General features: G+C 56.3%; 1 protein-coding gene across 2 annotated transcripts in view; it reads right to left on the bottom strand.

The window, feature by feature from the left end:
• The window catches only part of ZC3H7B (zinc finger CCCH-type containing 7B), a 51,259-nt gene that overhangs the window by 17,355 nt on the left and 17,967 nt on the right, over nucleotides 1-15,937 (bottom strand). The window contains exons 2-8 of one of the 2 annotated variants that reach the window (XM_069491804.1): nucleotides 11,803-11,861; nucleotides 8,382-8,415; nucleotides 8,081-8,278; nucleotides 6,986-7,144; nucleotides 4,936-5,016; nucleotides 4,096-4,152; nucleotides 351-393 (exon numbers count right to left, since the gene is read on the bottom strand). In XM_069491804.1, the coding sequence (XP_069347905.1) occupies nucleotides 351-393; nucleotides 4,096-4,152; nucleotides 4,936-5,016; nucleotides 6,986-7,144; nucleotides 8,081-8,278; nucleotides 8,382-8,415; nucleotides 11,803-11,855 (625 nt within the window). In that variant the 5' untranslated portion in view covers nucleotides 11,856-11,861. Of the gene's footprint in view, nucleotides 1-350; nucleotides 394-4,095; nucleotides 4,153-4,935; nucleotides 5,017-6,985; nucleotides 7,145-8,080; nucleotides 8,279-8,381; nucleotides 8,416-11,802; nucleotides 11,871-15,937 lie in introns of those variants that run through there. The other variant, XM_069491806.1, reaches the window with a different exon arrangement.

Below are 15,937 nucleotides of genomic sequence, written 5' to 3'. Positions count from 1 at the left end.
AGGGAGAGAAGGGAAAAGGAGGACTTTGATGAGGGGCCTCCCAGGGATGCGAACAGGCCTGGAGTGAAGGCCACAGGACCATGGCCACCCACTGTAGGGCAACACCCACCCTCGCCAGGCTAGAGATGTTCTCCCTTCCTTGAGAAGGAGTCTGTGGTCCTCTTCCCACTGTTCCCTCTCAGGCCTCAGGGAGTCCCCAGGGCGGGGGGGTCCCTCAGGAGCCCCTGTCTACAGGGCTGGGATGGGCAGGGGCTTGACTCGCCTGACCTCCCAGGGACCTTGGGGGTGAGTGGCTGACCCCTCCCCGGGGGCCCCCTCCCTATCCTGGCCTCTCAGACCAGGGATACTACCTGTTTCGATGTCATCTATGGACCCCAATCCATTGGAAGTTTCCTGTGTGGGAAGAACATGCAGGTCAGGCCAATGCGGGCAGGGAAGGCCACAGTGCCTGGCACCCAGGCCTCAGCCCCTCCCTGCATGACTGTGCTGATGATGGCACTGAGGAGCACCTGGAGCACTGGGGGATACTGAAGACCCAACACAAGCCGGGTCCTCGCCCCCATGGTGCCAGCCAGGGGTGGCCATAGGCCAGGAGGTAGGGGTGTGGGCTCAGACAAACCTCACAGCTGCCCCTCTCCGGAGCAGCGGCCAAAGGAAGGGTTTATGAACTCTGAGCCTCGGTTTCCCCACCCGCCACAGGTTGGGGTCCACGCCCTGCCAAGAACGGCAAGGGTTTTACCAAGGCCTCCACACTGCACCACGGATGGTTTGCAGCTTAAAGACAAAAGTGTTCACTCCCTGAATCCCAGGGTCCCCTTCCCACCTCCAGCCCGGGACCCCTAGGAAGCACGCAAGAGGAATGAGCCCAGGTGGGACCCTACTGCTGCCTGTGGACCTTCTGTTGGAGGGAAAGCTGGGCCTGAAGCTGCTCTGTGGCCTGGCCAAGCCCCTCGTCCTCTCTGGGCCTGTTTGCTTGTCTGTAAAATGAGGGCACACCCACCTCAGGGGATTGTTCTAGGAATGAAATTACTTGGTATCTGTAAAGAGCTAACAACAGTGCCTGGCACACAGGAAGTGCTTTTTAAGTGTTGCATGATACTTATAATGTTATAGATGTGTAAGATAGATTTTTAAGTCCAAGCTATCAGGCCTGGGTGAGCTGGGTGTTTGTGTAATTCACCAGCCTCCATGCTCCACTCCCAGCAGACTCCCAGCCTCTTGTCCACTCCAGCCGTGATGGTCATTCCTCTGTCCTGAACTTCCTCCCCTGTTTCTCTGAGTCCATCACAGCCCAGCTGAAGTCCTGCGTCCCTGATAAGGCCCGGGGTGGCCCCATCTCCTCTGTGCTCCCACGGAGCGCAGGGTGGAGGATCAGAGTCCCACCACTGGCCAGCCTTTCCCAGGGATCAGTAGCAGTAACAGTACCAGGATTTGTCCAGCACCTTATGTCACACCAGGCCCAGGGCAGCATTTCACACCCAGTGTTGAGTTTGGTCCTTGGTCCAGGCACCCCATGAGGTGTCATCCCATGGCACAGAGATGTCAGCCCAGAAGGCTGCCATTCACAGGTCAGACGGGCCAGACCCTGTCCCCTGGGCGTGTGCACTTGTTCTCCCCCACTCCCACCAAGCGCCTCCTTCCCACACCCCCAAGCCCCGAGCCTGTCCACGGAGCACCCGGCAGACATGTGCACGTCAGTCTCCCAGGGTGCTCGCCAGTCCCAGACAAACGGCACAAAGCAAGGCTGTCCGGCTGGCTCAGAGAGCGGCTACGCGCAAGCTAAGTCTACAACATATTCCAGGGGGAAAACAGAGGTACCAGATGAACATCGCTAGGGACAGCTGTGATCCTTCCTGCTAGGTCCTGCCTGTGGCTCCCAGGCCCTGAAGGACAAAGTCGCCTTCTCAGCCCTCCTGCCCACAACCTCGCCCCAGCCGGCTTCCCCAGGCTCCTCTCTTCCTGCTGTTTGGCACGGAATTCCCGCTAGCAACATTCGTTTAGCAACAAAGGTTTTGGGGCACACTCTCTCCAGCAGGCGCTGTGCTGGAAGCTTTCATGTTTGACCCATTATAACCACCACAAAATGGCAGGTACTGTCACCCCTTTTCAAGCTAAGGCCCTGAGAAGCGGAGTGGCCAGCTCAGAGAAGGGGTGTGCTCAGGGTCTGAACCAAAGTGCACCCAGACACAGAGCCCAGGCTCTTCCGAACCCCATGAGGAGCAGCTGGGCTTGTGGTCAGGGGCACATCTCTCCCTCTCCCGTCACTCAGGGAGTGACCCAAGGGAGTGTCCCCTGGGCCATGCATGCCATTCCCTCCTCTCCATTCATGGTTGCCCTGGGCGCTCTGTTCCTAGAACTCATAGCCCTCCTTGCGTCTGCCAGGCGGCAGTCCTGCACAAACACTGTGTCTTGCAAGGCCTCTGCCTGTCTTCTGGGTCACAGGAAGCTCCCTGTGGGCACAGCCTGGGCCATGCCCACTTCTGGGCACATGTATGGAATGACCAACTCCCTGAATGCTTTAGATGCCCACACCGTGCTGAAGAACCCACAGGGAACCCTCCAGCCCACACTCACCCATGGCCTGTACGACTTACAGAAGGCCAGGGCTCGGCTGTGACGCCGCCCTGCCCTGTGTGTCCTCAGGCCACCGTGTGTGTGCGTGCACAGCGCCATGCTGGCACAGTGAGGCACTGAGGCAGGATCTGACATGGTCTGCTCCACTGTGGAGTCCACTCTGCTTGGGCTTCTCACAGCCCCCCACAACGTGACATCTGGCAGGGCTGGGGGCCCTAGTGCCAGGTGTGGTGCCATCTGTGGTCCACTGGCTGCAGACTGACAGGGTGTCACGGGTTTGGCCCTGGCAGAGCAGGGCATTCTGCCCATGTTTGCTGTGGCCCTTTGGCCACGGTCATTCAGTCACTCAACAAATATCTTTTGAGCATCTGCTGTGGAGAGCAGTTGCGTACTGCTGTGCTCCCAGTGCCTGATTGTTGATGGGCACAAGGAAACATTCAATAAATATCTCCTGGATTGATGAATGGAATCAATGCTGGCCCCCTTCAATGCCTCCCCACACTCTGCTGCTGCCTTGCCGTGTGACACTGGCCAACTCGCCTCCCCACTCTGTGCCTCAGTTTCCCCTTATGTACAAGGTGGCAAGACACCAGGCTCCATCCATGCTCTTACAGCCTAATCCTCAATTTCCAAAAAGCCTCAAAGTCCAGCTGAGCAGTTCCTGTGTGGTGACTGGGGGGCTGGGGTCTGAGGCATGTGCTAGGCCCTGTCACCACCCCCAGGAGGGACTGGGACTGCCTGGGTTACACAGAGGTCTTGGCCCTGGGGGAGTGGAGTCCTAACCTCAAGAAGCACCGCAGCTATCGGCAGCTACTGCTGCCGTCGCACCTCCGATGGCCCACGTTTCTCAGGTTATAAAGTGCTTCCCTCCCTTCCCTGGCTGAGGGATACAACACCCCCATCTCTCGGATTTGGAAGCTGAGGCTCGAAATGAGGGACTGCCCAAGGCTGAGGCCAGCACAGGGTCCAGTTGGGCTTTTCTCTGTCGAAAAAGTGAAAAGTGGATAGACAGAGAAAAGGCAGGGCAGGGAAGAAGGAAGATGCTCGAGGCCCAGGCCTGAAGCTGCAGAAAGGCTGGTGAGAAAGGAGCCAATGGCAGCAGGAGGCGTGGGGCAGGGAGGCCGTCGGGACCAGTCCACCGGTCCACCTTGTCCTGGCTGGGGGGCCATCCCACACTCCCAGGGGCACACTGGGAGAGATGTGCCCATGCCCCCGTGGTCACAGGAGGCACCTCCTAGGGAGGTGGGGTGGTGTGTGTCCCTCGTGGTCCTTCACATGCTGCCCTCGTGAGCCTGGCCCAGGCCGTCAGTCACTCTCTCCTTCCAGGGTACGTGCCTGACTAGCCACAGTGGGGACCAGGACAACATGAAACAGCCCAGCCATTAGGTCGGATGCCCCCTGACCCGCTGCCTGAGGTCATTTATACCACAGAGAGTGAATCCCAAGCTCTCATGATGAATGAACCAAGACAGTTTGGTACAAGGGTAGGGAAGGGACTTGGGGTCGGAGCCCCCAGCCTACCTGATCTGACATGCCAGCTGCAGTGCCATTACTGAGCAGAGAAAAGGTTTCCAATTCCTGCCAGAGATTGGAGAGAGGTCGGAAGAGATGAAGATTCTGCAAAGATGCTCAGGGTCCCACCAGCCAGGGCAGCAGAGTGTGGCTGGGGTCTGCGGTGCCCTCCGAGGGAATCATCTGCTCTGTCTGGTCAGATTCTGGTGTGTTCCAACCTGGACCTGGCAGAGATCTCCACATACACGCTACTACCGTGCATCGGGGACCGTGCCAGGCACCATCTCAAACATCCTCGCATTTCAAAGCTCCCAGGAGCTCCCTGAGGTGGGTGGGCATAACCACCCCACCTTCCAGATGACGAAACCAAGGTGGAGACGTGAACTAACTTGCTCAAGGTCACGGCAGAGACTCTAGAGCCATACGCTTTCCTACATGCGCCTCTTGGCACGCGGTGGGTGGTAAAGGAATCTATGTGGATCTGAACTAGTCAAACAGATACTGACACTTCAAATTTGCACCATACAGGGATTATTTGAGAACATAAGGCTGAAGAATGCCAGTGTCAACTCAGGCCACCTCCAGGATGATTAAAGGCAGCCAGGGCAGGGGAGATAGCAGTTTTTAGCAGCTGGTATCTAAGGTGAGCTAGAAGCATTGGCTGTTCTTTGCTTTTCCAAAAGGTCTGGCAGTCATTCCAGGGCTTTCAGCCAATGGAGAGGGAAGATCGGCTGCTGTGTCACCCCTCTGTCCTAACCGGGCCCTGGCCACCCTCACTCACTACCTGGTCCCTCCCTTCAGACCTCTTCATCCCCACCCTCCCACCCCCAGGGCCTGGAGCCCACCTACCTGGGGCCTCTTATATGCCTTGCGCACACGTAGGCCGAGCTTCTGGGCCAGCTCCTGACCAAGCTGAGTGACGCTTTCATCCTGGAGAAGGTGAGACAGCGGTGGGTTAGTCTGCCCAGGCGCACAAAGTCTCCTGGACGCCTGTGCAGCCCTGCAAGGGGGGACCATTGTCACCCCATGTTACAGATGAGAAAGTGAGGCCGAAGGAGCTGACCCTGGCTTGCCCAAGTCACACAGCTAGTGAGTGGTGGGGCCGGGACCACGACCCCATGCTTTTGTTTTCCCTTTAATCTGGGGGAGGGAAAGGACTAATCTTGTTTTTATGTTAATATTATCTTTTCTTTCCCTAAAATTCAGTGAGTGACAGTGTCACTGTAGAAGGGGGAACTACTGCAGAGAGAGCAAGTGCTCCCTGGACCTCCCCCACCCTCACCGCAGGCCCCTCCCCAGAGGGAATGACGCTGTGTTGGTCTGAAGTTTCCTTGCAGATCTTTCTAGCAATACGTGCATGCAGGCCTATAAAGAATGCTTAGTTTTGTTTTGTGAGAATTTTCTCTTTTTTTTAATGTAGGTGGAATCATATTATACCTATAGTTCTACAACTTGCTTCTATCACCAAACAGTGTCTCGGAACTCTTAGCAAGTGAGGACCCATGGATTGCACCCTGGGTTACGAGGCCCAAAGGAGCAAGGGCGTGTCAACGTTGAACCGTGCCTGGCCCACAGCTCGTGGTCACTGCACAGTACCGGTCCTTCCTTCCCCTCTCCATATCTGCGGCACTGAACGTGCACCACGTGCCAGGCAGGAGCCGGGGCAGACAGGCCCCGGCCTCATGGAGCTTCCAGTTTAGTGGGGAGATCAGTCAGGAAACACAGAAACAGGAAACAACAAACGGGTCCAGGCGCAAAGGGGTAAGGGGGAGGCCATGACATCCTGTGCACCTGTCCATCTCCCTACCCCACTGCTGCGCCCTGAAGAGCAGGCCTGGTCTCATCGTCTCTGGTCCCAGCATGGAGCAGGGGCTCCGTCAGTGTTTGCCCAACAAAGACCGGGAGAAGAGGGGATTCCGTAATGCAGAACCAGGAGTCCTCCTCGGTTTAGGTACTGACCCCATGCTATTTACAAGCCCTCAGTGGTCCCGACTTCCTTACCTGTGGTGGGGACCAAGCTGCCCTGCTCTCCTCGTGAGTGAGCAACCGGCAAGACCTGGGTGTGCACCCGCTGTGGACACTGTAAAATGCTATATGGGTCAGGGACTATTATCATGAAGAAAGGTTCTGTTTGTTTGTTTGTTTCGAAACAAGAGTCTCACTCTGTCTTCTGTCGCCTAGGCTAGAGTGGTGTCAGCCTAGCTCACAGCAACCTCAAACTCATGGGCTCAAGCGATCCTCCTGCCTCATCCTCCCAAGTAGCTGGGACTGCGGGCATTCGCACCAAGTTTGGCTAATTTTTTGTTTCTAGTTTTAGTTGTACCACTAATTTTTTTCTATTTTTAATAGAGAGGGGGTCTCGCTCTTGCTCAGGCTGGTCTTGAACTCCTAACCTCAAGTAATCCTCCCGCCTCAGCCTCCCAGAGAGCTAGGATTACAGGCGTGAGCCACCCGCCTGGCCAAGGACACCCTTTCAATCTCTACAGCAATCATGTGCTCTTAGAGTGCAGAAGTCAATAGCACCAACTTTAGAATCAGGTTGCGTGTGTTCAAGTCTTAGCTCTGCCATCCCCTGGCTGTTGTGATCTTGGGTAAGGCCCTTTCTCTCCACATCTCTGCCTACTCATCCTTAAAATGGGAATAAATAACAGTATCTGCCTCATAGGGTTGGTGCAAGGATTGAGTTAATACACAATGTGTTCTTAGCAGTGCCTTGCACACTATCAGAGCTCAGAGAATGCTGAGTATCGTTAATGTCAGTATCTGCAACTCCATGTCACAGAGGAGGAAACTGAGGCTCAGAAAGATACGGTGGCTGGGCCCAAGTGAGGGCCAGAGCAGAGGGTTTGGAGCCTGGAATCTGAGCCTGGCCCTGGCGTCGCTGCAGAGCTGCACTCACATGGGGCAGCGCGAGGGAGCACCGGCTGCTGCACTCATAGGCCTCCTTGTGGCGTCCCAGCTCGTTGAGGGCGCGTGCCTTGCGGAACAGCGCCCGGATGCTCTCACCGTCCAGGCCCAGCGCCTTCTCGCTGTCCTCCAGCGCCTTCTCATACAGGCCCTGCCGGAGAGGAGCAGACAGCCCTTGGTCAGCACCCGTGAGCTTCCCTCCCCTGGGCCTCCTGCCCCACCTAGGCCTGAACACCAGCCTCTCTTCCCGGCTGGACTCCTGGGGTCTAGGATGGGGCTGGAGAGCTGCAGCAGAGAAGGCAGGAAGCGCTCTGGCATTCAGACTCTGATCAAAGGCGTCCGCATGCAGCTGGCAGGGCTGCAGTGGGTGCTGGCAGGACACTACGGGGAGGGGCCTGCAGGTTCTACCACAATAAGCCCAGTCACTCAAACACATCTATTTCCACATCTGCCTTCAGTTCAGAACGTCATGGACTAAGAGGAACAATGTCACCTCTGAGAAGTAAAACTGTGATGGCAGCTCTGTGCACAGAACAGAATGTGAAGGGTTAAGCCCTCAGGCACCTGGAGGCTCATTTAACCAGAAGCATCCACCCTGGACTGCAGAGGTGTTACGGGGTCCTCTAGAGGGCCCGCAGCAGAGCCTCCCACAGGATGTGATGAATGCCTGAGTCGGCGGGCGAGCAGGACAGGGACTCAAAGGAGGCTGGAGCTCTAAGGAGAGGAGAGGAGGGAGGGACTGGGAGTTGAAGAGAAAGAGTGAGGAGGCTGAGGGTGTGGGATGGGCTCAGGAGGCCAGGAGGGAGGAGCAGCAGAAGTCAGACTCCCACCGATGCCCAGGGTCACCCCAAGATGCTGACTTGATTCACTTGAGGTAGGGCTAGGGCATCAGTATCATTTACAAAAACTTTTATTATGCATTAATACTTTTAAAAGCTCTCTAGGTGAGTCCGCTGTGGAGCTGAGATTCAGGGAGGAGGAGGTGGACGAGGCTGGGCCTGGGCCCACAGGCTTACCAGGGTGCGGGCAGCCAGGGGGACGTGGTGATTAGGGCAGAGGTGGAGGAGAGGAAGGGAGCCAGGCTCACCATGGTGAAGTAGCAGGCGGCCCTGTTGACATGCAGCTTGCACAGCAGCTCCCGGGGCAGGGCCACCTGGTCAGAGGCAGCGTAGTCAGCCACATTCAGCCCCTCCATGTACTGCACCAGGGCCTGCTTGTAGTCCTTCTCCCGGAAGAGGTCATTGCCCTCAGCGAGTAGATTCTGCACCAGCTTGAGCAGAAAGGCCTGTCGGGGCAGGGGAATGGGGGCTCAGACCATGTTCTCCATCCAGCCCCAGCCCTGGCACCCCTGCCCTTCACCTTTGCCCAGCCCGGCAGCTGACACTCACCTCATATTCTTCTTGCTTTAGGGGTAGTGTCGACCTAGCAGGAAAGAAGAAGGACACGAGGTCTAGGTGAGCCCAGGGGGTCCCAGCTTCATGGAGGCCCCAGGAGTCAGAGCTGCAGGCCAGAAGTCATTCAAGGAGTGGGCTCCTCCAACTCAGACCTCAGACTTCCCCTCGTGGAGTAGGCTGAGAGGACAGCGGTTTTCCCCCTAAATTATCACCATGCAGGCCTTCTGTTTCTGATGGAAGAATGTGCATTTCCTCGAGGGCCGACAGCCAGGCTTTTGCAGGTGCAGATGCCGAGAAAGAGTAGACCAGCCCCAAAGTCCTCTCCTAAAAGGAGAGCAGGCATCCCAAGGCCTTTCTAAGTCACATTAGGGAGAGAGGGCAGGAGCCACCGTTGGCCTGAGAGGCAGCTCAACGCCAGGAAGAGAGGATGGCACAGGCGTTCCTGCAGCAGGAGCTGTGGGGACGGGGGCAGCAGGGAAAGGCAGGAAGCACGAGTGTCAAGGAACTAACATGTGAACTGGGCCTTGGGAATGACCACGCCTTCACCGAGCCAGACCTGTGCCTGCAGGCCCACGGCGGTGAGGCGTCCAGAGCCCACCTCGGGCCCCCGTAGGTTGGGAGTCTCTGTCCTTCTCTTGTCCACTCCCATAAAACACACACGCACCAGCCAACACCAGGTACGCTCTGACCCTGTCAACCCCTCATGCCAGACTCAAAAAATTAGGTGGAGGCCGGGCGCGGTGGCTCATGCCTGTAATCCTAGCACTCTGGGAGGCCGAGGCGGGTGGATCGCTCAAGGTCAGGAGTTCGAGACCAGCCTGAGCAAGAGCGAGACCCCCGTCTCTACTAAAAATAGAAAGAAATTATATGGACAACTAAAATATATATAGAAAAAATTAGCCGGGCATGGTGGCGCATGCCTGTAGTCCCAGTCGGGAGGCTGAGGCAGTAGGATCGCTTGAGCCCAGGAGTTTGAGGTTGCTGTGAGCTAGGCACACGCCATGGCACTCACTCTAGCCCGGGCAACAAAGTGAGACTCTGTCTCAAAAAAAAAAAAAAGAAAAAAAAAAAAATTAGGTGGAGTTTGGAGGACCCTCCCCTTTCCCGTGGCTAAATAACAGCAGCTTAGTATGAAAGAAGGCGTCAGCCTAGGAGACCTGAGGCACATCTGTCAGCTGAATGGCCAAGCAGGAAGGGAAACCGGGGTTTGTCTCTTGGAGCCTCATTTCACAGAGGGGAAAACAGACACGCAGAGTGGGGCAGCAACTCGCCCAAGGTCACTCAGCAGGTCAGCACCAGACGCAGGGCCAGAGAGCAGGGCTGGGCTCTTTCCATTGGCTGGAAATGCTACCAACACCTGGGCAAGAAGGAAGTCTCAGCTAGCGAGTGACAAAAGGGGAGAGAGATGCTAGAGGTCTGCGCCTGTGTGCACGTGTGTGTGAGGTGGTCCTAGTTGTGACATCAGGCTTGCCATCCCACCCTCTCACTTGCCTCCCCCCTGTCAGAGCCCAGGCCCGGCCCTCCCTCCCTCCCCATGCTGCCCCAGGTGTCTGTCCCCTGTGCTGTCCTGGCCCCAGATCCCATCACCACCCTCCTGGCTGCAGCCTCTCCTCTTCCAGCATCAGCTCCAGCTTCAATCGGTCACACCCCTGTCCTAGGATGTCTTAGCCTGGTGTTTAAGGCCCTCTGCAAGCCAGTGCCAACCCACCTGACCAAATTCACCTTATGGCTCCCACATGCCTGTGCCCAGAGGTCCTAACAGATGTTTGCCAAGCCCGTGCAGCATGCATGTGTGAACGCGGTGTAGGAGCAGTGGGGCAAAAACAGCGCAACTGATGCTAAAAGGAGCAAGTCCTACTGTGCTTCCTGCAAAGCCTGCGGAGGCCGACAGCTGGGCCCCAGGAGGCCACCCGCTGTTGCACCTTCCACGACACCCCTTTGGAAGTGGGGCAGGACACAAGAACAAATGTTCTCCCCCAGCACCACTGGCCCTCCTAACCTTCACCACGACCCTGTGAGGGAAGTGGATTATATCCACCTCACAGGCAAGGAAGCCGCCTAGGAAGTGGGAAACTAGGATGCGGATCCGGCTCCAGAGAAATCAGTGACAGAGGTCAAAGATACAGAACTCCTCTTACAAAAAACAGGAGCCGTAAGGGTCCTCTTGTTGGCCAGGCTGGCCTCCGAAGACATTTGAGCACTTCACAGAAATCGAACCCCTGCTCCCCAAAGTGGGAGAAGGCCCCCCGCCCACCCATGAAGAGTGCTGACCAGGGACTGCTCTGATGACCAGGTCAGAGGAGGGTCTGAGGACCCCCACTGGCAGCAGGGCAGGGCAGGTGAGCGAACAGCCCAGGTGGGGGGTCCTGCAAGCCCTGGAGCCACATTCTAGGTGCTCCCAAAAATTCCTGATCAAATTATCCCATCTTCGGACACCCTTCGGAAGTAGTCAGGGAAAGTGACCATGTTGTGAGCTGAGGAAAGAGAGAGAGCGTGTTGTGTTAATATAAACACTCGCTCTCTGACAGCAACGTGGTCACAGTGTGTGAGAAAAGGGACCTGGTTTGTAGTGACACTGTAGGTGACAAAAGGCAGGGAGTGTTTTATAGATCCGTGTGAAAGAACAAAATTGGGGAGTGCATGAGGGCATGCAGAGGCAAGTTCCAGTTTTATGGGGAGCCCTATTTATGAAAAAGAACACAAAATTACGAGCACAGAAGTGCTAGGCTGCATGCCTTCCAGGCCTGCGCAAGCAGGGGCCACAAAGCCTACGAGTCATAGTGTCACAGCAGGTATGCCTCTAAGGATCTACTTAAGAGAAATAAAAGAAAAAGGTTAGTCAAGATATTTTATATAGTAAAAAAAAAAAAAAAGAAAGAAGAAACGAACATGGCACGTGGGTTCTGGGGGACACATAATGGAGGGAACCGAAGGTTTTAGAGTCCACCAGCACTGGGTTAGAATACTGTCCCTCAATAGCTGTGTGACCTTAAGCAAGTTTCTTAACCTCTCTGAGCCTCAGCTTTCCCATCTGCAAAACAGAAATGAAGCCACGTACTTTACTGGGCTGTTGTGAAGATTAAACAGACAATGGATGTGAAGGGCCCAGCACGGAGCCTGAGGGATAGTAGGTGCTCGGCAAGGCAGACCACTGATGCATTGGAAGGTGTGTGCAGGCAGCAAGGGCACTGACGGGGAGTGTGTGTGCAAAGGCAGAGGGTGAGGGAAAGATGACCCACGCCTGTGGCATTCAGGGGCCCTGCCACCTGCCACACGAGCCCCTCTCTGGCCCGTCCTACCTCCCCACACCCCAGTGCACACAAGAGCCTGAACAGTGAGGCTCAGCAGGAAACGGTGCCCTGGGAGGGCCTGGCTGCAGGAGGAGCCCCCCGCCCGCCCACCGCCACACGCTTACTGGATGAACTGCAGCCCCTTCTCGATGTCCGCCTTCCGTTTCTGCCTCTCCATCAGTCTCTGGGGAGAGAGCACAGGTCACGGTCAGTCAGCAGGGAACAGGATGCCATCCGCCCCCGGCCACTTTGTGGCCCCGCAGTGGGCGCTGTCCCACTCCCTCTCTCATCCCATTTCCCAGGGGAAGGGGGTCCCTGAGGGCAGTGCCACGTCAGGGCGCTGTTCTCCACGCCCACGTGCCCCTGGGCTCGGAGTCTGTATGGTGCCCTGCTGCATGGAGACCACCTGCCCTTTCTCACACACAGATTGGGCCAGATACTGCACGGGGCACCCTCAAGTTCAAGGGAAATATCTTGTTTTTACCATCAAACTCGGTAGTCTGTGCTGCTGCCAGGGAAAAGAGATGCAGAACACGCAAAATACGGGCCGATGACTATACGTGACGATGGAGGGCCAGCACCTGGCCACGCATTTTGTATAAGGATCTTGCTGACTGTTTCAACAGTGCAGTGAGGTAGGTGTCGTTTCATCCCCACTTTACCAAGGAGGAAACTGAGTGCCCCGCCATGAGCCGGCACGCGGCAGAGGCAGGATTCAAACCTTTCACGCCCACTGGCAGCCCTCTATGCATGGCTGATGGCCCCTGGCGATGGCCGCCTGAGGACGAAGGCCAGGCAGCAGAAGGCCATGGAGTACACATCTCACCTGCGCACAGCCAGGACGTGCCGCCTGGCCCAGGGAAGGCCTCTGGACCTCGGGCCACCTCAGCTTCCTCCCTCCCTCCGCAGCCCACCTGCTGACTGGCCAGCCACTGCCATTCAGCCCACAGGAGGCCACGCTGGGCAGATTCGGGGATGCCAGCGGTGACCCTGACACGGTTGCTGCCCTCAGGGAGCTTTCAGTCCAGTAGATAAACCAGCCCTTGCATTCATGAAGCCCTGACACAGGCCTGCTACACGTCAGCTTGCCCTTGAGGGGCCCTGGGTCAGGGCTCTGGGCTTGGACAGACCTGGGTGTGAAGCCCAGTGCTCACACTTACTATGTGACTTTGGGCCTCCACCTCCTCAGGGGGAAAGTGGAGCTAATGGCAGCTCCTGCCATGTCGGCTGTCCTGAGGGTTCAGGAGACAGCACATGCAGAGCACCTGGTGCAGAGCAACACTCCAACAAGCGTGGAAAAAGGTGTCATCCAACACTGCTCCTCTGTCTTGCAAAAAGCTCTACAAGTGTTCCCTGGGATGGACGTGACTGCCATGGCCCCGTGCTGCCCGCCCCATGCCCAGCAGGCCTCTTGGTTGTTTTCTCTGTCCTCAGCTCGCCTGTCTGTGAAGCAAGCCCCTCATCATCCTCACACCACCCTGCAGGACCCCAGCCCCAACAGCCTCCTGGTCTTTGCTCTCACCGTTGCTTCCACCAGTGAGCAGGCTCCTCTCCGTCCTGCAAGTGCAAGTGCATCATGCTTCGAAGCCTGACCCCTTCACCCAGTCTCTCCTGACCCCTTCAACCGGATCCATCTATCACACACTCCTTCATCCAGCGCTGGGGAGCCACAGACGGGCAGACCCAGTCTTTGCCCCAGAAGAGGGTTAATCTAGTAGGGGAGATGAGGGTGCACCCAGGTGCCACACAGCACAGCCCGGCATAGAGCAGACAGTTGTGAGAGGGGACAAGGCCTCTGCGGGCCTGAGCACCAGCACCACAGGGCATGGCCACAGCCAATGGCCCCAAACCCTGCCATTTTAACCTGGGTCACAATCTAGCCTCTGTCCCTCCCCAGATGACTGGCCCAGCCTCCTCACTGCCCCCCTAACCTCCTCAAGTACAGCGTGGGGGCCTTTCAAGCCTCTGCTGCCTAGAGTCTCTGATGACTGTGTTTACCTCTGGCTGATCAAATCTCCCCCTGCACCTACACCAGCTCGTGCCACGGGGAACAATGGCCCTGCGACCCTCTCAAGCCCTGTTCAGCCCTGTGGTCCTCTCAGAAAACCACGGTCAGAGAGAAACGTTTCTGTATCAGTCCTCCAGCCCCAGAGCCTGAGCAGACTTAACAGTTACAAACAGCCATAACCACCCCGAGCGGCAGTTCTTACAAAGTCTCAATTCTATGCCAAGGAATAAATGTTATCTGCTCCAGGTGATATGAATACTTCTCACATAGCCTGGCCATTTATTCACCTCTCTGACCTCCTCAGCCGACGGGCTGTGTGACCCTGACCAGGTTACTCTGCCTCTCTGAGTTATAGTTTCCTGCTTTGTAAAATGGGAGGACAAACGGCGCCCACGTCAGGATTAACACATAGGAGGCACTCATTTCAGGGCCTGGTACTTAGCAGGTGCTTAACAAACAGTGGCTATTAGTAGACGAGAATTCCTATGCCGGACGTTCAATTCAACGTTTGCTACATGCCCACTATATGCAGTTGAGAAAGCTGGGGTCCTGTCCCCCAGCCAGGCCTTACAACCTAGTCAGAGATAGGGACAGATATTCCAACAACTCCACCCCAAACCAGACTCCAGTGGTAAAAATAGACTGGGATAAGGCACAAAGAAAGTAGAAGCTTCTCAAAGGGGGCAACATTTAAATTGGGCTTTGAAGGATGAATAGGAGTTGGTTTCTTGGTGTAAGGGAGGGGAGGTCTTCTGGCAGACTACATGTGATGGTTTATAAAATCACCATCATCTCCCACATTTCATACGATGCAAAGTGATGACCCAGGGGGCTGGGCCCTAATGGGACCCACATTTGAGAGATAAGGAAAGTGAGGCTCAGAGAGGTCACAAGGTCTGTAGCCAGCAAGTGGGAGCCATGCCTGGAACAATGACTTAGGATCGGAGACTCTGATGCTCTCTCTCTTCAAAGGCACAGTAGAGGCAGAATCACTCAGCAACCTTCCCTGGCACCAGAGCCTGCATTTCCGCAACTGTTCACCCCCAGAGAAGGCAGATATGGGTGTGGTATGATTTGGAGGGAGCTTTCTATACAAAAATATTATGCTTCTCCCGATTTCCTGCCTCAAGGTCTATATATGAACCTCTGTAAGTCACTGAGTTGAGTGTAAAGGCCCCAGACTGGGGCTGGCAAACAGAGTTCATCTTACGGAGCAACACTGCCAGGCTGACAGAGGCCGGTGGGGGCTGTCCTGAGGGGAAGGGCTGAGTTGAGAAGGATCCCCAGCCTCAGTGGTGGTTTATAGAAGGAATGCACAAAATGCAATGTCTGCCATCAAGAAGGGATACCCAGTTGAGGCACATTTGTCCTCATGCCCTGGGCCTCAGACAGCTCTCTCCCATTAGTAGAACTATTGCTAAAAGGCACAGTAATACAAAGTAACACCAGGTCAGAGGCCCAGGTCTGACAGGAGTCCAGGATGCAGAGGGAGGGGCCTGGAGGAGTCCAGGTTGTAACACAGACAGTACAGCGGCAGCTCGGGGTCAGGGAACCACCATGTCCCTTCCTTCTGGAAGATTTTGGCTCCTCCAACTACACTGGTTAGACTCTTCTGTGCCAAGGGCAAAGACAGACACAGAAAGGGAGGGTTTCATTCAAGCTCAACCAACATTTATGCCTCTCCTACTTGGCGCCGGGCAAGGTGCGGGAGTGGGGCGACACAGAAGGAATAGGTTGCTTAGGCCCAGTCCTGCCCCCAGAGAGCTCCTGGTTCAGCAGGAGGGAGACAGGTGAGCCAATGGGAGCTAGCAGCTGTGGGGCAGGGGTCTGGGAAGGGACAGGCAGGAAAGCTGGGTCTACAGGGGAGGCGGGAAGCCTCTGCGGGAGGTGGTCCTTGGGCTGGCTAGTGAAGGAGAATGGCAGGTTTCTTGGGACGATTGGGAAGGGAAGGATATTCCTAACCAGAAACCTGCCCAGAAGGATGCGCACTAGGCCCAGCTTGGACACCCCAGCTCCCCGCGGCACCCTACAATTTGCATAGGCATGATGATGGGGAAGCCCAGGCCTGTCCCTCCTCCAGTACCCTGGCCCACGACTAGGAGAAAGACTAAGAGTCAGAGGGCAGCAGAGGAAGGAAACCCACCTGGGCACCCACCATGCACCAGGGGCCCTGCGAAGGACAACAGTGGCACAGACCATCCCAAGGGCTACTCAGGATGGCTCTACATCTGGCTTTGCCTGACCATGCCCTA

The sequence above is a fragment of the Eulemur rufifrons genome, chromosome 16 (genome assembly GCF_041146395.1).
Source record: "Eulemur rufifrons isolate Redbay chromosome 16, OSU_ERuf_1, whole genome shotgun sequence".
Taxonomy (NCBI): domain Eukaryota; kingdom Metazoa; phylum Chordata; class Mammalia; order Primates; family Lemuridae; genus Eulemur; species Eulemur rufifrons.
This window is presented reverse-complemented; position numbering and strand designations above follow the sequence as displayed.